Consider the following 25,167-nt stretch of genomic DNA (forward strand, 5'->3'; position numbering starts at 1 on the left):
GTAAGGCGCTGGCTCGCTAGCCTGGAGGTCGGGTGTTCGATCCCTGCATTGGCCGAGAAAGTTCATCCAGATTTTCCGGCGTGGTTTCCCCTTGTCAGTGATGCAGGACGGAGGGCCTGACAAGGACAGCTGTCTAGTCATTCGGATGAGACGAAAAACCGAGGTCCCGTGTACACATTGGCGTGCACGTAAAAGATCCCTTGACAGTTGGAATTCGATATAAGAGTAGGCCGTAGTGCCGCTGTCCGGGCAAAATTTCCCTCATAGCACACTGTATGGCGTATGCCCGTCTTCATTAGCCCAGTTCGGAGCAAAACAGTAGGACGTTAAACCCCATTTCATTTCATTTCATTTTCTAAGGTCCAGTGCCTAACATACCAGTTTCTACGAAATTTTTGCACCCAGCTATTTATCAGAACTACTGACACTATATCAACCAAATCTTGAACCCAGCTATTTATGAGAACTACTGACAATATATCAACTAAATCGGTCCTTGAGATCTTATAACCAGAACACTCTTGTCGTTCCATAGTCCAAACTAAAAAATTTTGGTGACAGAAGTTTCTGGAGTAATTTACCTCTGAAAATCCGTAACAGTGAAACATTGACTACTTTCAAATCACAGCTGTAGATTCACTTATATCGGGAATCCTATGAGAATTAGACTTTATGTTCACTGTGTATATAATTATTGTCTCATTGTGTTTCGAGCATGTTTTTGGGTGGATTTGGCTGTCTAAAAGTGTACATTATTATTATTATTATTATTTATCGGTGGAGATATTGTTATTATTGAACTTGTATGAGGGTTGAACCGTGGTGCCTTTGCCAAATTAAAGATGTTACAGTACCACCAAACGTATTTCAGTCAAATTTCAACCTCTCAAACGTATCTCAGTCAAACCGAGGTTCCGTGTACACATTGGCGTGCACGTAAAAGATCCCTTGACAGTTGGAATTCGATATAAGAGTAGGCCCTAGTGCCGCTGTCTTGGCAAAATTTCCCTCATAGCACACTGTATGGCGTATGTCCGTCTTCATTAGCCCAGGTTAGGAGCAGAACAGTAGGAGGTTAAACTCCATTTCATTTCATTTCATTTCCACCACCCTACTCCATCAAAAAAAACAAATAACCGAATAAAAAGCTGTTAGTAAGAACACCCCCCCCCCTCCCCCGACCCCACCTCCAAAAACAAAACAAATGCAAGAATATTCTGAATATTGAGCGAGATTGCTTGGCGAGGTTTTGTCTAATGCTAGGTTTCCACTATCATGATTCGCGCTATGATTTAAATCGTGGTTTTAATCGTAGAGTAATCGTGGTGATCCTATCAGGTCTCATCATATACTGAGGTCAGTCGTAGCAATCGTGTTGATCGTATCGAAACGTATCTGCACGTAGCAGATCGTCGACACGTAGAATAATCGTAGTGATTCCATCAGGTCTTATATCTTGACGTCAGTCGTAGCAGACGTGTTGATCGTATCCAAACGTCACTCGGCAAACCTCAGCAGGTTCCAGTACCCTACATCCAGCCTCGGCTGTATGACGAAGTCCGCCATTGGAATTACTTCCAGTTCCCGGATGACCAACGGCGTTGCCCATGACGAGGCCTTTGAAGACTGTTTTATCATACATATATTTCAAAGTCTGAAGAAGTTTTTCTTTCAAGTTTATCCGATTTTCTTCAAACAATGACAACTTAATTTGCACTGAAAATTTTACACACGCTTCGAACGTCTTTTTAACAGCGGCAAGTTTTCCTAATAAGTAAACCGGTGCCGCATCGCAATTGTATAGGCGTAGGTACATATCACTTACCGTCATACAGCCGAGGCTAGATGTAGAGTTATGGAATCTGCCGAGGTTTGCCGACTGATCCAAACGTATCTGCACGTAGCAGATCGTGACTCAATAGGGACATACCAATCGTAATGTGGGGGCCTGGCATAACGAGAGAGGGTTAACGTCCACGCGACACAAACTAGGTCATTTCGGGACTAACACATGGTTCAATTTTATTTCAATAATTCGCTTGCGCGTAGAGGTCTTTAGCAGTGGGAGGAAACCGGAGGACATGGAGAAAACCCACGAGGTTGGACAGGCTACCCTACTCCTTGTCACGTACAACCGGGGAACCGACACCACGCCAGTTGACTCAATGACCTTATGATACAGCGCGCAGGTGCTAGCCATTCAGCCATCCAACCCTCCATTTAAGGAGAGTATCCAAGTCGTGTATTACACGTTATGAATACTTATATTATAAATGTCAATACCATAAGGCCTCACGGTAACTTATCCTACAATAAAGCCTCACGGTAACCTATTGTAATTCCAATCACTCTACTCTCGACCCTTCAACCAAACAATATCCTGCCCACCCAATACTTAAAGCACTCGTAAAACCTAATTTACACTATTCTCAAGTTGCAAGGTATTGTACTATGGTTTCTACCAATTCGATCAGAAATCCTACAAGAGGGTAACGTTACATAAAAAAAGCAATCGTAAATTAGTTTTTCTAGGCATCAGAAATTTGATCACTTTCCATTGTTTCCCTAGATATCGGTAATAATCAATTTTCCTTTTTTCTCTCTTTGAAATGATTCAATTTTCACTGTTAAAATAGCTGATCGTGATCTGTATTGTTCGAAAAATATCCAATTTCTCACGGCTTATTGCACACTAATATGTACCCGGATTCATTATTAACATTTAATTAAAGGGACCTTATGTAAATTAGATAAAGAAATGAAATGAAATGAAATGAAATGGGGTTTAACGTCCTACTGTTCTGCTCCTATACTGGGCTAATGAAGACGGGCATCCGCCATACAGTTTGCTATGAGGGAAATTTTGCCAGGGGATCTTTTACGTGCATTTACATGCCTGACAAGGACAGCTGTCTAGTCCTTCGGATGAGACGAAAAACTGAGGTCCCGTATATACATTGGCGTGCACGTAAAAGATCCCTTGACTGTTGGAATTCGATATACACATGTAAGAATAGGCCATAGTGCCGCTGTCCTGGCAAAATTTCCTTCATAGCACACTGTATGACGTATTCCCGTCTTCATTAGCCCAGTCGGAGCAGAACAGTAGGACGTTAAATCCCATTTCATTTCATTTGTTTTTCATAGAATATTGATTGGTGTATTTCCAGTTCATTGAAACAATCTTCTATAGAAGTTGACATACTATTGTATTGTCCATGGAAAACGGCATTAAGTCAATATAAAAGAAATTATTTAAAAGATCTAAAGTTCTAACTCAATATTTTTGATAATATTCAAAATTAAAAAAAAAAATGAATTAGAATTCCATATTGGTCCATTTCAATCAATATTGGTGTTGTTATCTTGTCGTGAAAATAAAGGGTACAATCATCCAATCATATCCTACATAACAATGAGGAAGTAATTAGTAATGCCTGATTCACAAACTACAAAATAATAATAATAAAAAAACGTAAAGAATGGACTAAGCAGGCTTAAACGATTGTCGTTCAATTTGGACAGTTCACGTATTTCACCGAACATAATAGATTAGAAATTACAATAAAGATAGGCTAATTGTGATGAATCTTTTTAATTATTAATCGTGATAGTGTGAATAATGTTAATATGAATGTCCTCGGTTGGAAGTTTCCTAGAAAATTGGAAAAATAAAGATGTGCTATTATTGCTTCTAGAATTACATTGTGGGTGATGAGTATTTGTATTTATAAATCGTAAAAGTGTGACTAATATTAATTTGGATGTCCTCGCCCTCGGGGATAAACAATAAAGTAGAAGAGAATACCGTTTATAATGATTCATCCAATTTCATGGGGGGGGGACAATAGAGAGAGGGGGAGAGAGAGAGAGAGAGGGAGAGAGAAAGAGAGAGAGGGAGAGAGAGAAAGGAAGAGAGGGAGAGGGAAGATATATATATATATAGAGAGAGAGAGAGAGAGAAAGGAAGAGAGAGGGAGAGAGAGAAAGATAGAGAGAGAGGGGGAGAGAGAGAGGGGGAGGGAGAGAGAGAGGGAGAGAGAGAGAGAGAGAGAGAGAGAGAGAGACAGGGGCGGATCTAGGAATTTTGAAAAGGGGGGGCGCTGCAAAATGAAGGCATTGACCGCGGAGACGGGGCACGCCGCTGAGGGGGGGGGGGGGGGTCCCCAAGAAAATTATCCGTCATTTCCATGCATCTGTAGCCATTCCAAGAGCTACTTCCCAAACTGGTGTGTTTGAGTCGATGGTTTGAGTCATTTGGGATCCCTACAACGGGTTGGGAACGGACATATTTGACTCTGAGAAAAGGCACTTTCAGCAGTAAAAAAGGGCACTGTCGAAAATTAGGGGGCGGGGGCGCCCCTCGCGCCCCCATTGAATCCGCCTCTGTGAGAGATAGAGCGAGGGAGAGAGAGAGAGAGAGGGAGGGGTGGTTTAACGTCCACTCGACACAAACTAGGTCATTTCGGGCCTAACAAATAGTTCAATTTTATTTCAATAATTCGCTTGCGAGTCTTTAGCAGTGGGAGGAAACCGGAGGACCCGGAGAAAACCCACGAGGTTGGACAGGGAATAAAATAAAGTTAAAGGGGTATTAGTTTTAAACTCTGACGATTAAAAAGGAATTATGGAAGATTCGATAAAGAACTGGACCCTTATTCACGAAAACTTAAACTAAGATACAATCGAAATTTTAAGAAATACTGCAATTCTATTGGCTGACCAGTAAAATCAATTTGCATATATCCAATGAAGTTGCAGTATTTCTTAAAATTTTGGTTGTAACTTAGTTTAAGTTTTCGCGAATAAGGACCCGGGCAGTTCTTACTAAAACTAGATAATGTAAAGGAAATATGCTCAACTCTGAACCGAGATATTATGCCTAGCCTCGATCATCATTACTAAAGTCGGTACGATAAAAAATAAACATAGTCTCGATTATCCATTTTTGGATTTAATCATCAATGAGCGTTGAGTAGCAGATCGGATTCAAATCCAGTAAAAATCCGACACATAAGATGGCATTGAGAGTTGGTTATGGTTTGGATAAGTTAATTAATGTTTAATTAATAGTTTATATAACATTTCAGGCCTAAAGAAAGACCTACATTAAGCAGATTTAGCTCTTGCATAATGTATGTTTTAAGGCCGTATGTGTCTAAAAGCACATCTTAACGTAATGTGATTTAAATTTATTATTTTTTTAAATATTATAATTTCAAAACAATTATGTTCGGTGAAATACACGAACAGTCCAAATTGAACGGCAGTCTGTTACGTCTACAAGTTTTTTAATTGTCATGTTGTCGTTTGTGAAACAGCCATTACTAATTACTTCCACATTGTCTTGTAAGATAATTTTATCCTTGTTCGTTACAAAGGCCATCCGAAACCATTGAGTACACGACTCGTGTACAGATTTTAAAATATTCAGTGGGTCTTAAATAGAGGGGGGGGGGGCGAATGGTTAGCACGTGGCACTGTACCGTACCATAAGATCTGTCATTGAGTCAACTGTTGTGATTTCGATTCCCCGGCTGTATACGTGACAAGGAGTAGGGACGCATGTCTAACCTCGTGGGTTTCCTCCGGTTTCCTCCCACTGCTAAAGACCCCTACGTGCAAGCAATTTATTGAAATAAAATTGAACCATATGTTAGTCTTGAAATCAGATAGTTTGTGTTGAATGGGTGCTAAACCCATCTCTCTCTCTCGTAAACATCATTTCACCAAGGGGGGTGGATGGCCGAATGGTTAGCACGTGCGCGCTGTACCATAAGGCCTGTCATTGAGACCTAGTTTGTTTCGTGTGGACGTTAACCCCCTCCACCCACCCCCTCTCTCTCTCTCGTAAACACCATTTCACCATAGATTAAAACGGATTATATGCCATCTGGAACTTTAGTTCTGATAATAGAAATAACTAGGTAAAACTCCTCCATGACACATCACTTACTGGTCAACTAGATTAACTTAATGTCCTCTAAAGCCGATCATAGTCCTTGTTAGAAAGTTAGAGCCGGAAGACACGGGAGTTGCGAGGCTAATGTCCGCATTATGTTATTTGAGTCACACTTTAAGGAGACGCACGAAATGGTTTGTTATTACAGATTTTCAAGGTGATAAAAAGTTTGTTCAAATATGAAATGAAAAGTGTTTTACGTCCCACGTTTCATCACCATCTGACTAATGTAGACAAGCACTCTCCCACACTGATCCGCAATGAATTTTCGCTAAGCCGCTACAATCACTGATAAGGATGACATCGATGCGACTTAATGAGTCCCAAATATTAACTTTTTTCTTCCGTCAAATTAAATTCTTATACATTTTTTTCATTTATTAGAAAAATAAATAAAGACGTTTGAATTATTTGTAGGTAAAAATCATTTCCTATTTAGTGTAAATGGGTATTAAAATAAGTAAAATTCACCATTTAGCCCGAATCAGTAACGTCTTATGTAAACAATGCGCGCGCTATTGAGCCAATGATTGACGCCGCGTGATGTGACGTCACGTGTCGAAACAGTCATCTGTTACAGAGATATTAAAAGATCTCTGCGAAATAGATTATGTAAAGTACTCCGAGTTTGTTTACGTGCACACCAACGAGCACACGGTTGTACCATAAGGCCTGTCATTGAGTCAACTGGCGTGGTTTCGAATACCCGGTTGTACGTGACAAGGAGTAGGGTCGCCTGTCCAACCTTGTGGTATTCCGCGTGTCCTCCGGCTTCCTCCCACTGCTAAAGGTCCCTACGCGCAAGCGAATTATTGAAATAAAATTAAACCATATGTTAGTCCCGAAATGACCTAGTTTGTGTCGAGTGGACGTTAAACCCCATTTCTCTCTCTCTATGCCATAGCGCCGCTGTTTTGCGCGAAATAAGGGTATATCGTAGCGACACTCGTAGCGACACTGTTTGGGCGAAATAAGGGTATATCGTAGCGACACTCGTAGCGACACTGTTTGGGCGAAATAAGGGTATATCGTAGCGACACTCGTAGCGACACTGTTTGGGCGAAATAAGGGTATATCGTAGCGACACTCGTAGCGACACTGTTTGGGCGAAATAAGGGTATATCGTAGCGACACTGTTTGGGCGAAGTTTCTCTCATAGTAAATTGTACTATACACACCCATTGTTTCAAGGGTGTCCATGGTTACCAAGTGTCGAGTTTTTACATGTATATAAGAGTGTCTCTGGTTGGCCAGCATTAACCAATTGTCGTTTTTTTTTCGTGTATATAAGAGTGTCTCTGGTTGGCCAGTATTAACTAAGTGTTGTTTTTTTTACATGTATATAAGAGTGTTTCTGGTTGGCCAGCATTAACCAATTGTCGTTTTTTTTACATGTGTGTAAGAGTGTCTCTGGTTGGCCAGTATTAACCAAGGGTCGTTTTTTTGACATGTGTACAAAGTAAGAGTGTCTCTGGTTGGCCAGCATTAAGCCCGTCGTACACGAGCAAAGAAAATTTGACAAATTTCTTTGACGGTCTCTTCAAATTTTCATTGACCGTGTACGAAGCCAGCAATTTTTTTGGCGGCCTATCGTACACGAGCATAAGTTCCAAATCTTTGACACATTTATTCGACGAAAAGCTATGCATGCCAGCTTTTGTCAAATCTCATATGGCAAATGAAAATGTGGCAAATTTCCTCTCGTACACGAGCAAATTTCTCTGACAAATCTCCATTTATGAAAGAAAATTTGCTCGTGTACGACGGGCTTTAACCAAATGTCATGTTTTTTTACATGTGTATAATTAGAGTGCCTCAGGTCAGTTTTTACCGGTATATATTGTCTTATTATATTGTTATATATTATCATTGGTTGATAATGACTATAGAAGCCAAGTGAAAACGCCACTGGGTAATAAGCTGTAATTGTATTCCATAGAGTTATGACCTGTGTAGAGTATTATATGCCCTTGATCATTAGCCCAGGCATAATCCCTAATCACATAGTTGGTCAGCTAGTGATACAATTATCTTTGCTATTATCAATTATCCGCAGTTTAAATGAAATGAAATGTGGTTTAACGTCCTGTTCCGACTGGGCTAATGAAGACGGGCATAGGCCATACAGTGTGCTGTTAGGGACATTTGCCCGGACATCGATGCTAAGACCTACACTTATATCGAATTCCAGCTGCCAGGGGATCTTTAAGGCGCACGTCAATCTGTACACGGGACCTCGTTTTTTTTGTCCCATCCGAACTACCACTCAGCTGTCCTTGTCGAGCCCTCTGACCTGCACCACTGACAAGGGGAAACCACGTCACAAAATCCAAATGAACTTGCTCTGCCAACACCGGGAGCGAACCCGCGATCTCCAGGCTAGCTAGCCAGCGTCTTACCCACTTAACCACCGTGGCTTCGGGAAATATCGTGCCAACTGGATGGTTACTACAAGTAGTGTCGACCTTTAACACATTCTGTTTGGAAAAATCTAAAATATTTGGCTTAAAGGGCATATGGCTCTATTCTTCGGAGATTCAAAATAGACGAAAATCGGCCTAAAACACATATTAAAGTAATATGAATCTGTGTAAAGTTATTTATATTATATTTTTAAAAATATTATTGTAATTTCTAATCAGTTATGTTCCTTGAAATACGTGAACAGTCCAAATTTAACTTTTTAGTTATTATTTTGTCGGTGATCCCAACCGTTCTATCCGTCGTGGAGCTTTTCTGGTGATCCCAACTCCGCTATCCGTCGTAGCACTGCTCCGGTGACCCCAACCGTTCTATCCGTCGCAGTGCTGCTCCGATGATCCCAACCCTCTATCCGCCGTAGCACTGCTCCGGTGATCCCAACCCTTCTATCCATTGAAGTGCTGCTCCGGTGATCCCAACCCTTCTATCCGTCGTAGCACTGCTCCGGTGACCCCAACCCCTCTATCCGTTGCAGTGCTGCTCCGAAGATCCCAACCCTACTATCCGTCGTAGCACTGCTGCGGTGACCCCAACCCCTCTGTCCGTCGTACTGCTGCTACGGTGACCCAACACTACTTTCTAGCTTATTATCCGGAGAATCTAGCAAGCAGTTGAACTTTGCTGTGTGCGCTGTGCTTTAGGCCAGTTATTACACCTTACCGACCAATTTCCCCACAAAGATGGGGATTACAAGTAAACAATATACAGGAATAATGCGTGTTTCCGGAGACAAGCTGTCGAGACGAAACCTCTATACTCTTCTTAAATAACCAATTAAAATCAGAATATTCCTACAGGCTTATATTTTTATCCTGTGAAACAGGTTTACTGAGAATTGAGATCTTCTTATCTCAATTATGTTGAATTTTCAAAAATAAAATAATTTCTTGTCTGAAATACGAAAAGAAAATTTATGAGTTCAATTTACTGGTTGTTGGGTATTTATATATCCAATAATTGAAGTCTGAAATATCGGGTTCAATTTGTATAGAAACAGAAAAAGGTTTGACGAACAAGGATTATTTAAATAAAAGTATTGAATGGCAGTCTTTTTGACGCGGGGTCAGTTTTAATCATAAACAAGGCGAATGAAATGAGTGCATACAATTTAGTTTATTCCGGAGTTCTTTATTAGAAAGGCACATTTTGTTCGACTGACCCAAAATGAAACGATCAGAGAGAGGGGAGAGGGGGAGAAATGGGGTTTAAAGTCCACTCGACACAAAATAGGTCATTTCGGGACTAACATATGGCAATTGTATTTCAACATTTCCTTGCGCGTAGGGATCTTTAGCAATGAGAGGAAAACCGGAGGTTGGATGAAACGAACAGACATCAGGCAGTTGAAAGTATTTCTCCATCGACTTTTAATTTAAAGTCCCGATGCGCCATTTTAGGGCTTTAGGAATCCCTGGCAAACTATATTTTTATGAAAGTTGAATCTCTAATAGGAATATCAGTCCAAAATGGTTCAATTCCGATCAGTGGAATTGAAATTTCGTCGATCTATGTAATAAGACGGTCGCCATTTTGTTGTCCGCGAACATTTATTGGTAGGGCTTTTTTAAACCGATTTAATCCAGTCCGGGACATGATCTAGCGTTAGTATTTTGATTTTGTTTTCATTCCTATAAACATTATGCTCCATTCCATTTCATTCCTATTAACATTATACTCTATTTCATTCCTATTAACATTATACTTTATTTCATTCTATTAACATTATACTCCTCATTCCTATTAACATTATACTCTATTTCATTCCTATTAACATTATACTCTGTGCCATTCGTATTAACATTATACTCTATTTCATTCATATTAACATTATACTCTATTTCATTCCTATTAACATTATACCCTATTTCATGCCTATTAACATTATACTCTATTTCATTCCTATTAGTGGTTAGTACGTGCGCGCTGTATCATTAAGTCTGTCATTGAGTCAACTGGCGTGGTTTCGAATCCCCGGTTGTACGTGACAAGGAGTAGGGTTTGCCTGTCCAACCTCGTGGGTTTTCTCCGGGTCCTCCGGTTTCCTCCCACTGCTAAAAACCCCTACGCGCAAGCGAATTATGGAAATAAAGTTGGACCATATGTTAGTCCCGAAATGACCTAGTTTGTGTCGAGTGGACGTTAAACCCCATTTCTCTCTCTCTCTCTCTCATTCCTATTAACATCATACTCTATTTCATAGAGTTGAAATTCCAAATAAGAGTATGTCCCTAATAGCACACCGCATAGCATACACTCGTCTTCATATTAGTCCGGTCGTTGAAGAAAACCCCTTTTCATTTTTTTTTAATTTCAGTATGAAACACTCTGGGGGGTTGTATCATAAGGTCTGTCATCGAGTCAATAGGCATGGTTTCGATTCCCCGGTTGTACATGACAAGGAGTAGGGTCGCCTGTCCAACCTCGTGGGTTTTCCACCGTTTTCCTCATATTGCTAAAGACCCCTACGCGTAAGCGAATTATTGAAAAAAAATTGAACCATATGTTAGTCCTAAAATGACCTAGTTTGTGTTAAGTGGACGTTAAACCTCTCTCTCTCTCTCTCTCTCTCTCTCTCTCTCTCTGTCTTCAACAACCTGACTGTTTATTATTACAATAAATATTCGATTTGGTTTTGTATACAATGTATTTATGTATAGACTACAACAACACCGAAATCGGGTGGAGAACAGACCAATTTATAATTAGCATGAAATAAATGTAAATTTCTTATTTATATTTCCCACAGCAATATCATCGGCCTATTTATATATCCAACAGTGATATCGTTTAATTATGTTCTCCTGATTTTGATTGTTTCTGTGTGTTTGAAGTATATGTTTGTGATATGCGCTTAGAAACACTTCACGTGTAATGAAGCGCTATATAAATCGAACAATAATATCAGCGGCCTATTGTTTAATCATGAATAATTTATAACTTTAACAACCTATCTTGCCGAACAATTTTCAGTATGCGGGTTTAAAGCTTACGCGTTATATCATAAGGTCTGTCATTGAGTCAGGTAGCAGGGTTTCGACTCTCCACGTGTACGTGACAAGGAGTAGGGTCGCCTGTCCAACCTCGTGGGTTTACTCCGGGTCCTCCAATTTCCTCCCACTGCTAATTATTTAAATAAATTCGAACCGTGTACACATTGGCGTGCACGTAAAAGATCCCTTGGGATTTGGAATTCGATATAAGTGTAGGGCCTAGAGCCATGGTCCGCCGGGCAAGAGTACCCCCCCCCCCCCACTCGCACACTCGAGTAGATTAATTCAAATACAATTAGCAATCAAACGTCTTTCATCTGCCTACACTTACTTTGTCTATCGGAATTTTTAGGAAATAGGAATGGAAATCTGAATATAACAATGGAATATGTCGTTTTTAAATAATTCAAAAAGGCTGGAAATGAAATGAAATGAAATGGGGTTTAACGTCCTACTTTTCTGCTCCTAACCTGGGCTAATGAAGACGGGCATATGCCATACAGTGTGCTATGAGGGAAATTTTGCCCGGGCAGCGGCACTATCGCCTACTCTTATATCGAATTCCAACTGCCAAGGGATCTTTTACGTGCATTCCAATGTATACACGGGACCTCGGTTTTTCGTCTCATCCGAAGGACTAGACAACTGTCCTTGTCAGGCCCTCCGTCCTGCATCACTGACAAGGGGGAACCACGCCGGAAAATCTGGATGAACTTTCTCGGCCAATGCAGGGATCGAACGCCCGACCTCCAGGCTAGCGAGCCAGCGCCTTACCCACTTACCCACGTGGTCCCCTCAAAAAGGCTGGAACATTTTAGATAACGGATGAGTTATTATGGTTTCTCAGATGTTAAAAGCATGATTCTTTAGATTAATCCGTAGCATTTGGCCGATTTATTTTCAACAATCCCTATTTATCGATCAGCGTTATATGTATAGCTGTTTTCTTTTAAAACGTATTAAGGCTAATCTTTTTTATAATGGACTTGAAATAAAATAAATTGAAATGTAATTGGAGGTTAACTTCCATAACATCATTGGTTTTATTTATCACCGCATTGGTTTTATTTATCAGAGATGCCAGACGTTGATAACTGGAGGTTTTTTTGTTTTATTATGCTGATTATTTTCTCCTTTTCTTTCTCGTTTCAGATACATCGCCATCGTGTTTCCGATACGAGCTCACTTATTGTGTACCAAAAAGAGAACATTCGTGGTCATTGTTATCATTTGGTTTTTGTCTCTGTGGTGTGGAATTCCAACCGCCATGTTTAATACAGTGGCGCCACCTGCCCGCAACGTGACAGTGGAATTTTGTACGACGCAATTTCCGCATAATCCTGCAGAGTACATGAAGTTATTTAAATTCTCCGAATCTGTTTTTTTCTACTTCGGGCCATTGTTGGTACAGCTGGTCTGCTACATCGTCATCGGTAAACGACTTTTTGTTGGCGTAGAGTTGTTGCATCGTAACGCGACTGTGCGCTGTAGAAACGGAACCAACCACAACAGTAGAAATCGGGAACGGACGTCTGAAGCTATACGTGCTCGTAAGGGTGTAGTGAAAATGTTAATAGCAAGTGTTATCATATATTTCTTAAGCTACTCTCCTCATCAAATTTTACTTTTCTATAACACATTTTCCCAACACCCCTTCCATCATTCGTGGCTTCTTGTAGTGATAACAAATACTCTGGCTTATATTAACTCCGCGGCCAATCCTATATTATATTGTGTATTCAGTGAAAATTTCAGACTTAAATTCCGTAAACTGTTACGTTGTGTTACATGTTGGAAGGATGACCTGGACCGATCAAGAGTAATCAGCATGGCGTCGTACACAGAACACACAACTCTATTACTCAGACGTTCTGTTCGTCGTGGTGTGCCGCCTAGTGCCGTTTGATCCCGGATGTTTTTTTTAATGTATTTATTAAATGCTTCACGTGTCTGGTGCAGTCTATGTGATATATACGTCAGTTAATCTATTTGATGTTACATATTAAAGGCAGTATTACCGCTCCTTGTATTTGATAGTGCCTGACCGAAACCTACGGCACCTTCTAGCCTACTCCGTGAGAGATTTCTGTCAAATAAATAAAGCGCTGAATTGTTATTCCGTACCTTTTGTCGATTCTTGTTGTGGTATTTAATTAGTGTAACATTCTTATTCATTATTTTCATTGCTCCAAATGTATCAAACCATATATTATAAAAATTGAAATACTTCAGACTTTAGGGTTTCCTCCTCTGTATCTTCCCATGAATCAGAATTACCCCCCCCCCCCTGATTGTTTTTGTTTATAATTTTACCTATTGCAGGTGCTCATAGAAAGCACACTACTTGCACGTGTTCATGGAAAGCACACTAAATACACGTGTTCATAGAAAGCACACTACTTACACGTGTTCATAGAAAGCACACCAATTACACGTGTTCATAGAAAGCACACTACTCACACGTGTTCATAGAAAGCACGTGTTCATAGAAAAAAACATTCATTACGTGCGTTATAGAAATCATATTAATTACACGTGTTCATAGAAAGCGCGCCAATGACACGTGCTCATAGAAAACACGCCAATTACGCGTGCTCATAGAAAGCACACTAATTACGCGGATACACAAAAAGTACACTAAATACACACTTTTATAAATAGCGCATTAATTACTTGTGTTCACTGAAAGTACACCAAATACAGAAGTTCATAGAAATTACACTAATTACCTGTGTTCATAGAAAGCACACCAGTTACACGTGTTCATAGCAAGCACACTAAATACACGTGTACATAGAAAGCACACCAAATACATGTGTTCATAGAAAGCACACCAGTTTCACGTGTTCATAGAAAGCATACCAAATTCACGTTCATAGAAAGCACACCAGTCACACACGTTCATAGAATGCCATTAATATCCATAGATATACGGTATAGTTGTAAACATTTTTGTTTCTGAGCGCACTGCAAGTTTCGCTATCAGATCTCTCACCAATGTGGCACGTATGAATTAAACCATGGGCGCAGATCCCGGTGGGGACATGATATACTGTGTCCACACCACTTATTTCCGATGTTTTGCTTTTATTGACATTTCAGAAAGAGTTGGTCCCAGGCACTTGAGACCAGGGTCCTTGAAATTGTACAAATGAAATGAAATGAGGTTTAACGTCCTACTGTTCTGCTCCTATACTGGGCTAATGAAGACGGGCATACGCCATACAGTGTGCTATAAGGGAAATTTTGCCCGGGCAGCGGCACTATCGCCTATATCGTATTCCAACTGCCAAGGGATATTTTGCGTGCATTCCAATGTATACACGGGACCTCGGTTTTTCGTCTCATCCGAAGGACTAGATAGCTGTCCTTGTCAGGGCCTCAGTTCTGCACCACTGACAAGGGGAAACCACGTCGGAAAATCCAGATGAACTTTTTCGGCCAATGCAGGGATCGAACACCCGACCTCCAGGCTAGCGAGCCAGCGTCTTAACCACCTAGCCACCGTGGCTCCCTTGAAGTTGGACAGCTGCACCCGGTGACCGATTTTTATTTAACAGGGAATAAGTGATAATTCATATTATAACAGTAAATAATTAAAATATTCCATACGGATTATAATAATATGTATATCATGTAGGTGTGCATATCTGATACGCTGGGTATTAAAGGATTAAGGAATAGCTGAGATTTTGTTTTTATTTGGTATACTGGATGATAAATCACCTAACTAAAGGATTTAGTTTGTATATCAGGGGAACCCTTCATTGCTAGATTTGCTGTCATACTAAATAAACGTATTTTTAAAGACCGGTTTCTATCTCTCTCTGTGGAATATAGGCAATTAAATCTAAAATTTAAGACTCAAATCCTCTATTTTTTGGAGTTCTGTAAGCTGAGCCAAGAATCGTGTACTTATTATTACAAGTAAGTGATTTTTTTTTTTTTTTTTTTGCTGTTTTGAAGATGGTTTAGAAATCTAGGAAATTACCAATAGTCGCCCGCGCATGGACTGTCCCCACCACTACTTTTTGGCGATCTGCGCCCCTGAATTGAACATGGTTTTTAGGGGTTGCAGCCGAGGGGTCTCAAATCAGAAAAGTGGGTATTTTATTTGTGAATGTAGATTCAAAGTATTAAATAATATACTGTTTATAAATTTGTAGTAAATGAGAATCTTGCGTGTAAACATTTCATAGATTTATAACTGTTTCTGTGTGTTTGAAGTATATAATAATAATAATAATAATTTATTTATAGAGCGCCTATAATCCAATACTTAGATTGCTCTATGGCGCTATTACATTATTGTAAAGGTATAAAATATAAAACATCTCAATAATAAGAACATTGCACAATTAGAATAAAATATGGTATACAATAATAAAAAAGTAAACCCTGAAAAAGCTTAAGCATTTAGCAATTAAAATGGCTTTTAAAAAGGTGGGTCTTTAACTTTTTCTTAAAAACAGGCAGGGAAGGGGAATCTTTAATTTCAGAAGGTAACTTATTCCATAGTTTAAAAGCAGCAAAACTATAAGACCTTTCCCCAAATGAGGATTTTGCATGATAGGGCATTAGCAAGTTTTTGTTTTGTGATCTAAGTGTGCGTGTAGGAATATATGTTTGTGATATGCGCTTAGAAACACTTCACGTGTAATGAAGCGCTATATGAATCGAACAATAATAATAATAATAATAATAACACTAGCGTGATCGGGGAAGTGAAATTTGGCGTGTTAGCAAGAATTAAGAGGGGTTAAGATGATTTTTGTAATGATCTATTGGCTCAGTACTATCCCTCCATATCTACCCCTTGGGGATAATTTTTGGCGCCATTTTGTATTTTGACCCCGCCCAATCACCTAAGCACTAATACATCAATAACGTGTGAATATTGACATTTAACCCCAGCAATCACTTCCAATTGCACTATGACGTCATTACGAAGTCATAGTACTTATGTGTTTCCAGGGGTTTCAAGGTATCTGTAACCCAGGGCCTTAATCCAACTCTTCAATGTAGTGGTAGGTTCGATCCTACCATTGTACACGATGTAAGCATTTACTTTTACTATTTACAATAGCGGGGATGAGAGAAAGAGAGAGAGAAAGAGAGAGAGAGAGAGAGAGAGAGATGGGGTTTAACATTGACCCCGCCTCTGAGAGAGTGGGAGAGAGAGAGAGAGAGGGAGGGGTGGTTTAACGTCCACTCGACACAAACTATATCATTTCGGGACTAACTCGTGGTTCAATTTTATTTCAATAATTCGCTTGCACGTAGGGGTCTTTAGCAGTGGGAGGAAACCGGAGGACGAGAAAACCCACGAGGTTGGAGAGACGACCCTACTCCTTGTCACGTACAACCGGGAAATCGAAACCACGCCAGTTGACTCAATGACAGACCTTGTGATACAGCGCACACGTGCTAACCGTTTGGCCAGTCACCCCACCACCACCCAATAGCGGAGGACTCTGGCGATCTTAGTAATGAGCCATTGGTAATTGGAAATTGTTGATCGGTACACGTCATGCAGTTTATAAAGGTGGGGGGTTGGGGTGTCTGGTGACAGTGGCGTTTCTGTGTACTGATCATCGAATTAAAATTGTAAATGGCTCTTTAACATCCAATCCAGACGTCTAGACGAATTTTGTTGCATTCCAGACCCCTCGTCCAGCATCGCAGGGAGTACCAGAAAGGTCCTCGGCCCACGCCGGGGTCGAACCTAGAAACTTCCTGTTAGTATCACAGCACCACAATCACCGAGTCGCCGTGGGTTACACCGGATGTCAGTCGCCGTGTATGGGACAAATATAAGTTCCAAATCAGGAGAAACTCAAACATAACACGTGTCTAAGTCATTATAAGAAAACCCCAACAAAATTATAAACACTCAATCAATTGTCCGGGATGGTTTTTTTAATTAAATCATTTGTCTTCTCTGAAAACAGAAGCTTTGCGTGAGTCAACATTTGTCTATAGATTTTATTTGATCTAAAACTTTCCTGCTTTCTCGGGGTAAGTTCAATAATTTCTGCTTTCATGTTGATCATTAATCGCATTCCGCGATGTCGATGCGTGTGTGATGAATCACATGATATTTGAAAGAAAATATAAATGAAATGAAATGGGGTTTAACGTCCTACTGTTCTGCTCCTATACTGGGCTAATGAAGACGGGCATATGCCATACAGTGTGCTATGAGGGAAATTTTGCCCGGGCAGCAATTGAAGTCAAATTGTCAAAGATTCTTTTGCGTGCACGCTGTCGTGTAAACGTGAAAACAATCCGCGGAAAGCCGGCAACAGACATTTAATCCTCTTCCATACAAAAACAAAACGTACGAGAATGGCTTCTTGACAAAGACAAAAAAAATATAAAAAAAACTCAGACAGGAATTGAGTTCAAACACTGTGTTTTTATTTAACATGACGCAGGAAACCCAACAAAACAAATATTTATACCCAATTTCTTTTATTATTTCTATTTTAATTTTAATAATTAGCAGTAATCGAGTGTTTTTATAAAACTTTAGAATTTTAATCGATATCATGGATATCAATATTCATAACACCGTGTGTATTGTTCAAACATCATGTCGCCATCATGATGTGAAGTATGGGCAGAAGATGATATCGAAGGCACGTGTTAATATTATAATTACCCGTCTGAGGAATCTTATATTTCATTTAAACACGTTCTAAGAAAAATTCAGCTATACTTTAATCTAAAAAAACAAGCAGGTGATGAGACAATTTTTAAAAAAAACCAAAAAACGATGGAACTTTTGACATATCATGTCGGTTTGTAGGTGGGTGGCTAGTCGATACGGAATAGATCTTACTTAAAATATAGAATAAAGGAATCCATAAATAATTTAAAACTTCGTTCTTTTTGTCATCTGAATCATAGGCCTGATAATTAACGCCTTCGTAAATTGGTCGATTTTAAATTCTTAACGTACCGGCCCCGAGGTCACAAAGTATTCTAATGTACTTTCAGTCACGAGAAATATCTTTGATCCAGAAACACAAAACTTGGAAACATAGTTTCTTATTGGTGTATTTGATACATTAAAACAATAAAAGGGTTATATTTTAGTTAAAATAAGACCAACAACTTGGGGCCAGATGCGTCATTTTAAGCAAAAGGAATCTCATCGATCTATAGGGAGCCATGGTGGCTAAGTGGGTAAGACGCTGGCTCGTTAGTCTGGAGGTCGGGTGTTCGATCCCTGCATTGGGCGAGAAAGTTCATCCAGATATTCCCGCGTGGTTTCTCCTAGTCAGTGATGCAGGACGGAGGGCCTGACAAGGACAGCTGTCTAGTAGTTCGGATGGGACGAAAAACCGAGGTCCCGTGTACACATTGGCGAGCACGTAAAACATCCCTTGACAGTTGGAATTCGATTAAGAGTAGGCCGTAGTGTCACTGTCCGGGCAAATTTTCCCTCATAGCACACTGTATGGCGTATGCCCGTCTTCATTAGCCCAGTCGGAGCAGAACAGTAGGACGTTAAACCCCATTTCATTTCATTCTATTCCATTTCTCATCGATCTATCCTGCTCGCTAAGTAATAACCCCAGCGCCATTTTGTTGTCCTCTAGGGATTAATGATAGATCTATTTTAATTCCGATTGAATTCAAACCGTGACATTATGTAGCGTTGCTATTATGGTTTTGTTTTCTTAAAGAAACATTATGGGAGATGGGATAACGAGCTGGCAGTTCGCACTATAATACATGTAGTTAAAAACTGGATAATGTAAAGGCAATTTGCTGAAAATTTCAGTCAAATTGATCCACGCTAAACCGAGTATTTAGCGATTGAATTCTGGGCCTAGCCTCGATCATCATTACTAAAGTCGCTACGATAAAAAAAACCCAACATAGTCTCGATTATCCATTTTTGTTTTTATTTAATCAGAAGCAGCAGACGGGGTTTTAATCCAGTAAAAATCGCAGGCTAGCGATGACATCGAGAGTTGATTATGGTCTGGATAAGTGAATAAATATCTAATTAATAATTTATATAACATTTAAGGCCTAAAGAAAGACCTGCAATAGGCAGATTTAGCTCTTGCATAATGTATGTTTAATATGATTATTAAAATGACGTCATTATTAATGTGACGTCATAATGTATGTTTAATAATCCGAGTATGTATATTAATGTCGATCAAGCCATGATAAATTTGATAATTTAAAGATAAAGGCCAATGGCGCATGGTTTCTTTATGCAGTTATATAATAGTATATTTCATATATTGCCCGATATATATAACTTACCGCCCCTCTCTCACCATGAGTTATACATGTTTTAATAGAAAATACGGCATATACAGACGGTCATTAATAGAGTTGAAATTAGTTTTAAACTCTGACGATTAAGGTGGGGCTGGTGAATGGCCGAATGGTCTGCCATTGAATCAACTAGACCGGAGGCTCAGTGCGGTGGGGGGGGGGGGGTGTTCATCAAATGGGCACAAAATCAGACCCAACTTTTCTAGAGTAAAATTTTGCGTAGAATACGATGCTGAGTGGTAATCAGTCCGTCGTTGGGGTGTTTTCGAGATATTCGGGGTCACAGGTCAAATGGGGTCATTTGCACTGAAAGTAAATGCGCGGCCATTCTTGTATCACGAAAACATTCTGAAAATGATGGAAAGTAATCAGCCTTTCAATAAAAATGTAAACTTGCTAAATTCACCTTTGTTCTTTGTGACCCCGGATGTCAAAAGGGCAAATTGTCAGTTTTTGCCCAAGGAAGATTTAAAGGAATAAAATGTCAAGCCTGTTCTAATTAATAAAAGGAACATTTAAAACGTATCTTTAGGGGGGGGGGGGGGGGTCTTACCACCGTACATTAACTTTAGAACGTCGAAAAAGATCATGCATGACAGAAACAAAACACTTCGAAACCTGTTTCAAAAATACATAAAAACTGTCTGCTCTTCAAACTCCCAAGTTTTTTTTTAGGTGTACGCCAATGTGCAGTGTACACGGGACCTCGGTTTTTCGTCCCATCCAAACATCTAGACACTGTTCATTGTCAGGTTCTCCGTCCTGCACCACTGATTAGGGAAAATCAGGCCGGATAATTCCGAGGAACTTCCTCGACTAAGACCGGGAGCAAACCTGTAAATATTTTCTGCAGAACAACGATTGATTATTGTTATTTATAACATTTCTGCTACATCCAACCATGGACCGTTGTCTTGAAGGTCGTGTCAGGGGTCGTACGAGCGGCTTTCGACGCTATGACGTCAGACATTGATTAATCAATCAGCGTTGGCGTTTCTAGTGATTTACCCATAGTTCTGTGCATGGCACACCAAGAACTCGCCGTAACTGACCGTTTCATTGGCGTATCCCTCACTTCAACCAAAATACCTGTAATATAACAACTCTTCCAGATCCTAGTGTAGTAAAGACAAGTAAAACAAAATTTTGAACTATAAAAACGAAACGAAATAGGATCTTTGTTTTAATCAGATTGAACTTATCTTTAAAATTTACAAAGTTTGCGTACGATTATTGCTAAGGTGAAAATACAGAAGAGTTGAACACCGTATAAATAATCTAAGAATCAAACTGTTGACTGAAGTAAAAGTATTAATGGATATAACGACGAGTATTTCACATTTTGTGAGTTTGTGATTTGTTTTAATATATTTTGTCTATTTCATGTTATTAAGGTAAATGTAGTAAACCATACAAAGTTGGGTTTTCTTTGTCGAGTTTCACTTTTGTTGGAAACCACATTTCTGTGAAGCGAACTTGTTGTTCTTAGTGTTTAACGTCCGAAACAAATCTCTTTTTTTATTATCTTAGCGCACCCCTATCTCCAAGCCACATACGCTCACACCAGGGATCGAAACCACAACCACAAACCACAGGTGACCGGCCAGCTAGAGGTCGAAGCGCGGCACTCTAAAACACTAGGCCATTCCAACCCCCCACTGTATGTGAGTTAGTTTTTTTTACGTCCGCTTCCACCAGTATGCCCCCCCCCCCCACACACACACACACACACTGAAGCGGACTATAGTTTGATAAGGTCAACTTTAAGTTTGGTCAAAGGTTACGAGATGTAAACTTGACTGGCGCTAATCCCAACCGGGCCTAAACCTGGACCTAGCCCTAAAGCTTACCTTAACGCTAATCTACAATCTCGCCAACAATCACGTGCCCTAACCTTATTTACATCTCAGCGACCTTGACGAAAATTCAGCTGGCCTTAACTTTTAGATTTAGAATTAGATCTCAGTAAATTACGCATGTGTCGACAGAGATTGATTGCTATTACAAAAACATTAACAAAAAAAAACACACCATCTTCTCAACCATGAACTGGAGTAATTTATATTCCATTAAAATCCATTAAATGTTTAAAAAATAGATACAGAAGGGATTGCAGATTTCTCTAAATTAGAGAGTTATGTCGTTGCATTCATTTGATCTAATTGCTCAACCCTGGCGATAGGAAAACATCGTGAGGAGAGGTTGGGTGGTCAAATGCCCTTTAGCTCATAAGGTCTGTCATTGAGTCAAATGATGTGGTTTCCCACTTGTACGTGACAAGGAGTAGGGTCGCCTGTCCAACATTGTTGGATTTCCTCGGGTCCTCCTGTGTCCTTCCACTGTTAAAGACCCCCCCCCCCGACACGCAAGCGAATTATTGAAATAACCATCTGTTAGTCCTGAGATGACTTAGTTTGTGTCTGAAAGATGGAATGACCTCGAGATCCATGGGGCCTTCAGCTAAGGTGTGTGGCATATTGTTATAAGCATTTCTTATACGCGCTGTAGTCTCAAACATCTGGGGGGTTGGATGGCCAAATGGTTGGCACCTGCGTGCTGCATCATAAGGCCTGTCATTGAGTCAACTGGCGTGGTTTCGAATCCCCGGTTGTACGTGACAAGGAGTAAGGTCGACTATCCAACCTCGTGTGTTTTCTTCGGTTCCTCTGGTTTCCTCCTACTGCTAAAGGCCCCTACGCGCATGCGAATTATTGAAATTAAATTAAACCACATGTTAGTCCCGAAATGACCTGGCTTGTGTCGAGTGGACGTTAAACGATCTCTCTCTCTCTCTTTCTCTCTTTCTCTCTCTCAAACATCTGTCATCATCCTCGGCTTTGCCCAATTGTATTTTAAAACACACTTTCACTTTCCCCTAGTCATGAGGGAGGGAGGGAGATTGGGGGAGGGGGGGGGGGTCTTTACAAGCCCTGACCACCGCTGATATGGGCAAATCAGGTTGGAACTTTATTGACAAACTGCGTAATCGAACCCGTGACCTCTTGACCAATGTGGCTCCGAAATAAATCAATGATTGTGCAAGTAACTGTTTCAGAAACGTGCCTTCGCTACGAACTAAATTGTTAAAGATGCATTATGTAAGAGCTACAGCTGTCTATTGCAGGTCTTTTTTTGGCTTCAAATGTCATATAATTAAGCGGCATTTATTAACAAGCCCACAATCAACTCTCTAGTCTAGACAATCGGATGGCAGAGATTTAAATGGATTTAAACATCCGCGAGTTTAAAAATAACGATAAAAAGGACAACAATCTGATTACAATACAGATCTATATTTCGTTTCGTTTTATTATACTTTCGATGGCCTACACTACATGAAGATCTGACAAGTTATAGCGATAGGTCACGTCCGGGGTCAAAGACCGACTTATGACCCTATGACGTCAGACATTTGATTAACCAATCAGCATTGATGTTACTAGTGGATTACCCACAGTTTCGTAAAAAACACGCCTAAAGCTCGCCGTAACAGACCGTTTCATTGGCTTATCCCTGACACCATTCAGAACACGAGTTAAATAACAACTCTTCCAGATCCAAGTGTAGTAGACAAATAAAACGAAATTTTGAACTATAAAAACGAAACGAAATAGGATCTGTGTTTTAACCAGATTGAAAGGACAATAGAGTTCAAATCGCGGTTGTCAAGTACCGTCGCTACGATAATAAACAATCTACGCCATATCATCATACAGTGATAACTTCGCTCAGAATCAAGTAATTCGAAAGAAATTTTCAATATATTATTCATTTTTATTATCTATTTTGAACTATTATAGCAAGAACCTCCAACTCTTTGTCTAAATCTTACATAATGCATCTTTACTTTTTTATGTTTGTTACGCAAGCAACAGTTTCAAAAAAACGTACTTTTAATACAAACAATGAGAATGCACAAGGATCAATATCCCTGCACCCTAAGTAAAATAACGCCTTCACATTCAAACAACTTCACTTTCCTCGATATTGACCGGAGACACAATTTTCAACATCTTATTGCCGTTGTCAGGTGCTTAAAACTGAAGAGTTCCACGACTGGTGAGTGGCTCTAGCCATGGGGGGTAGCTTGAAAGTATCGACTTTTTCAAGTCTGTATCGAATTTGCCGCGTAAACTTTGAGTACGAAGAGTTTTAGTTGATTCTCTCAGAGCAACAATCAAAGTGCGTCAACACCACAATGCACCAACAAAGAGGGACGATACGCAACGTCCTGCAGTTAATCAATTAAAAGCATTCGATTGGTCATGATGTCTTTAATGGCGCTGTTTTAAGCAGCGCATAATTGAAACGAGCAGTCCACGTTTATTTAAACCCCTTCGGGTGCCAAATGAAGAAGACAATGAGGATTTGTGAACACCACACTTAACGAAACTGAAATCTGTAGCGTGTAAAGTGTTTTATAATAAAATTTTACCGAGTCTGCAATTTTCAATATTCACAAGTTCCAACCTTCAAAGGCGCTGATCGTTATACGCTTTTTCAGACAGTATATGCTTTTTCATACAGTATCTAAAGATAGGTTACCACGATTCGCGCTACGATTGAAATCGTGGTTTTAATCGTGGAGTAATCGTGGTGATCCTATTATGTCTTATCATATATTGAGGTCATGAAATCAAATGAAATGGGGTTTAACGTCCTACTGTTCTGCTCCTATACTGGGCTAATGAAGACGGGCATATGCCATACAGTGTGCTATGAGGGAAATTTTGCCCGGGCAGCGGCACTATCGCCTACTCTTATATCGAATTCCAACTGCCAAGGGATATTTTACGTACATTCCAATGTTTACACGGGACCGCGGTTTTTCGTATCATCCGAAGGACTAGACAGGTGTCCTTGTCAGGCCCTCCGTTCTGCACCACTGACAAGCGGAAACCACTTCGGAAAATCCAGATGAACTTTCTCGGCCCAATGCGGGGATCGAACACCCGACCTCCAGGCTACCGAGCTAGTGTCTTAACCAACTAGCCACCGTGGCTCCCCATATTGAGGTCAGTCGTCGAAACGTATCAGAACGTATCTGTACGTACCAGATCGTGGACTCAATAGGCAAAATCATATTGCAACCATCGTACGACAGTGGGAACATAGTATATTTATTACGACTTAATCCATGCTAAAATGTACCCATATCTAACGGTTAGATCGATTTGGTGATGCCAACTTCAAGTTGGGTCAAAGGTCACGATGGAGATTAAACTAGACTAGCGCTAATCCTATCCTGATCTAGCCTTAGAGCTTACCCTAACCCTAACCTACAATCTCGCCAACAATCACGTGCCCTTACCTTATTTACATCTGAGCTACCTTGAAACTATACCCAAAGCCATTAAAAACGCAATGCCAAATTCAAAGTTTATTTACTGCATCAACTTTTGACAAATGTATATAACAATTGACAAAATC

General features: G+C 40.0%; 1 protein-coding gene across 1 annotated transcript in view; it reads left to right on the forward strand.

The window, feature by feature from the left end:
* LOC126817651 (neuropeptide receptor 15) overlaps positions 1-13,673 on the forward strand; it is a 61,808-nt gene extending 48,135 nt beyond the window's left edge. Inside the window, exon 2 of the mRNA XM_050544758.1 lies at positions 12,586-13,673. Within this exon, the coding sequence (XP_050400715.1) occupies positions 12,586-13,339 (754 nt within the window). The 3' untranslated portion in view covers positions 13,340-13,673. The remainder of the gene's footprint in view (positions 1-12,585) is intronic.
* The last annotated feature ends 11,494 nt before the right edge of the window (positions 13,674-25,167 follow it).

The sequence above is a fragment of the Patella vulgata genome, chromosome 4 (assembly GCF_932274485.2).
Source record: "Patella vulgata chromosome 4, xgPatVulg1.2, whole genome shotgun sequence".
Classification (NCBI taxonomy): domain Eukaryota; kingdom Metazoa; phylum Mollusca; class Gastropoda; family Patellidae; genus Patella; species Patella vulgata.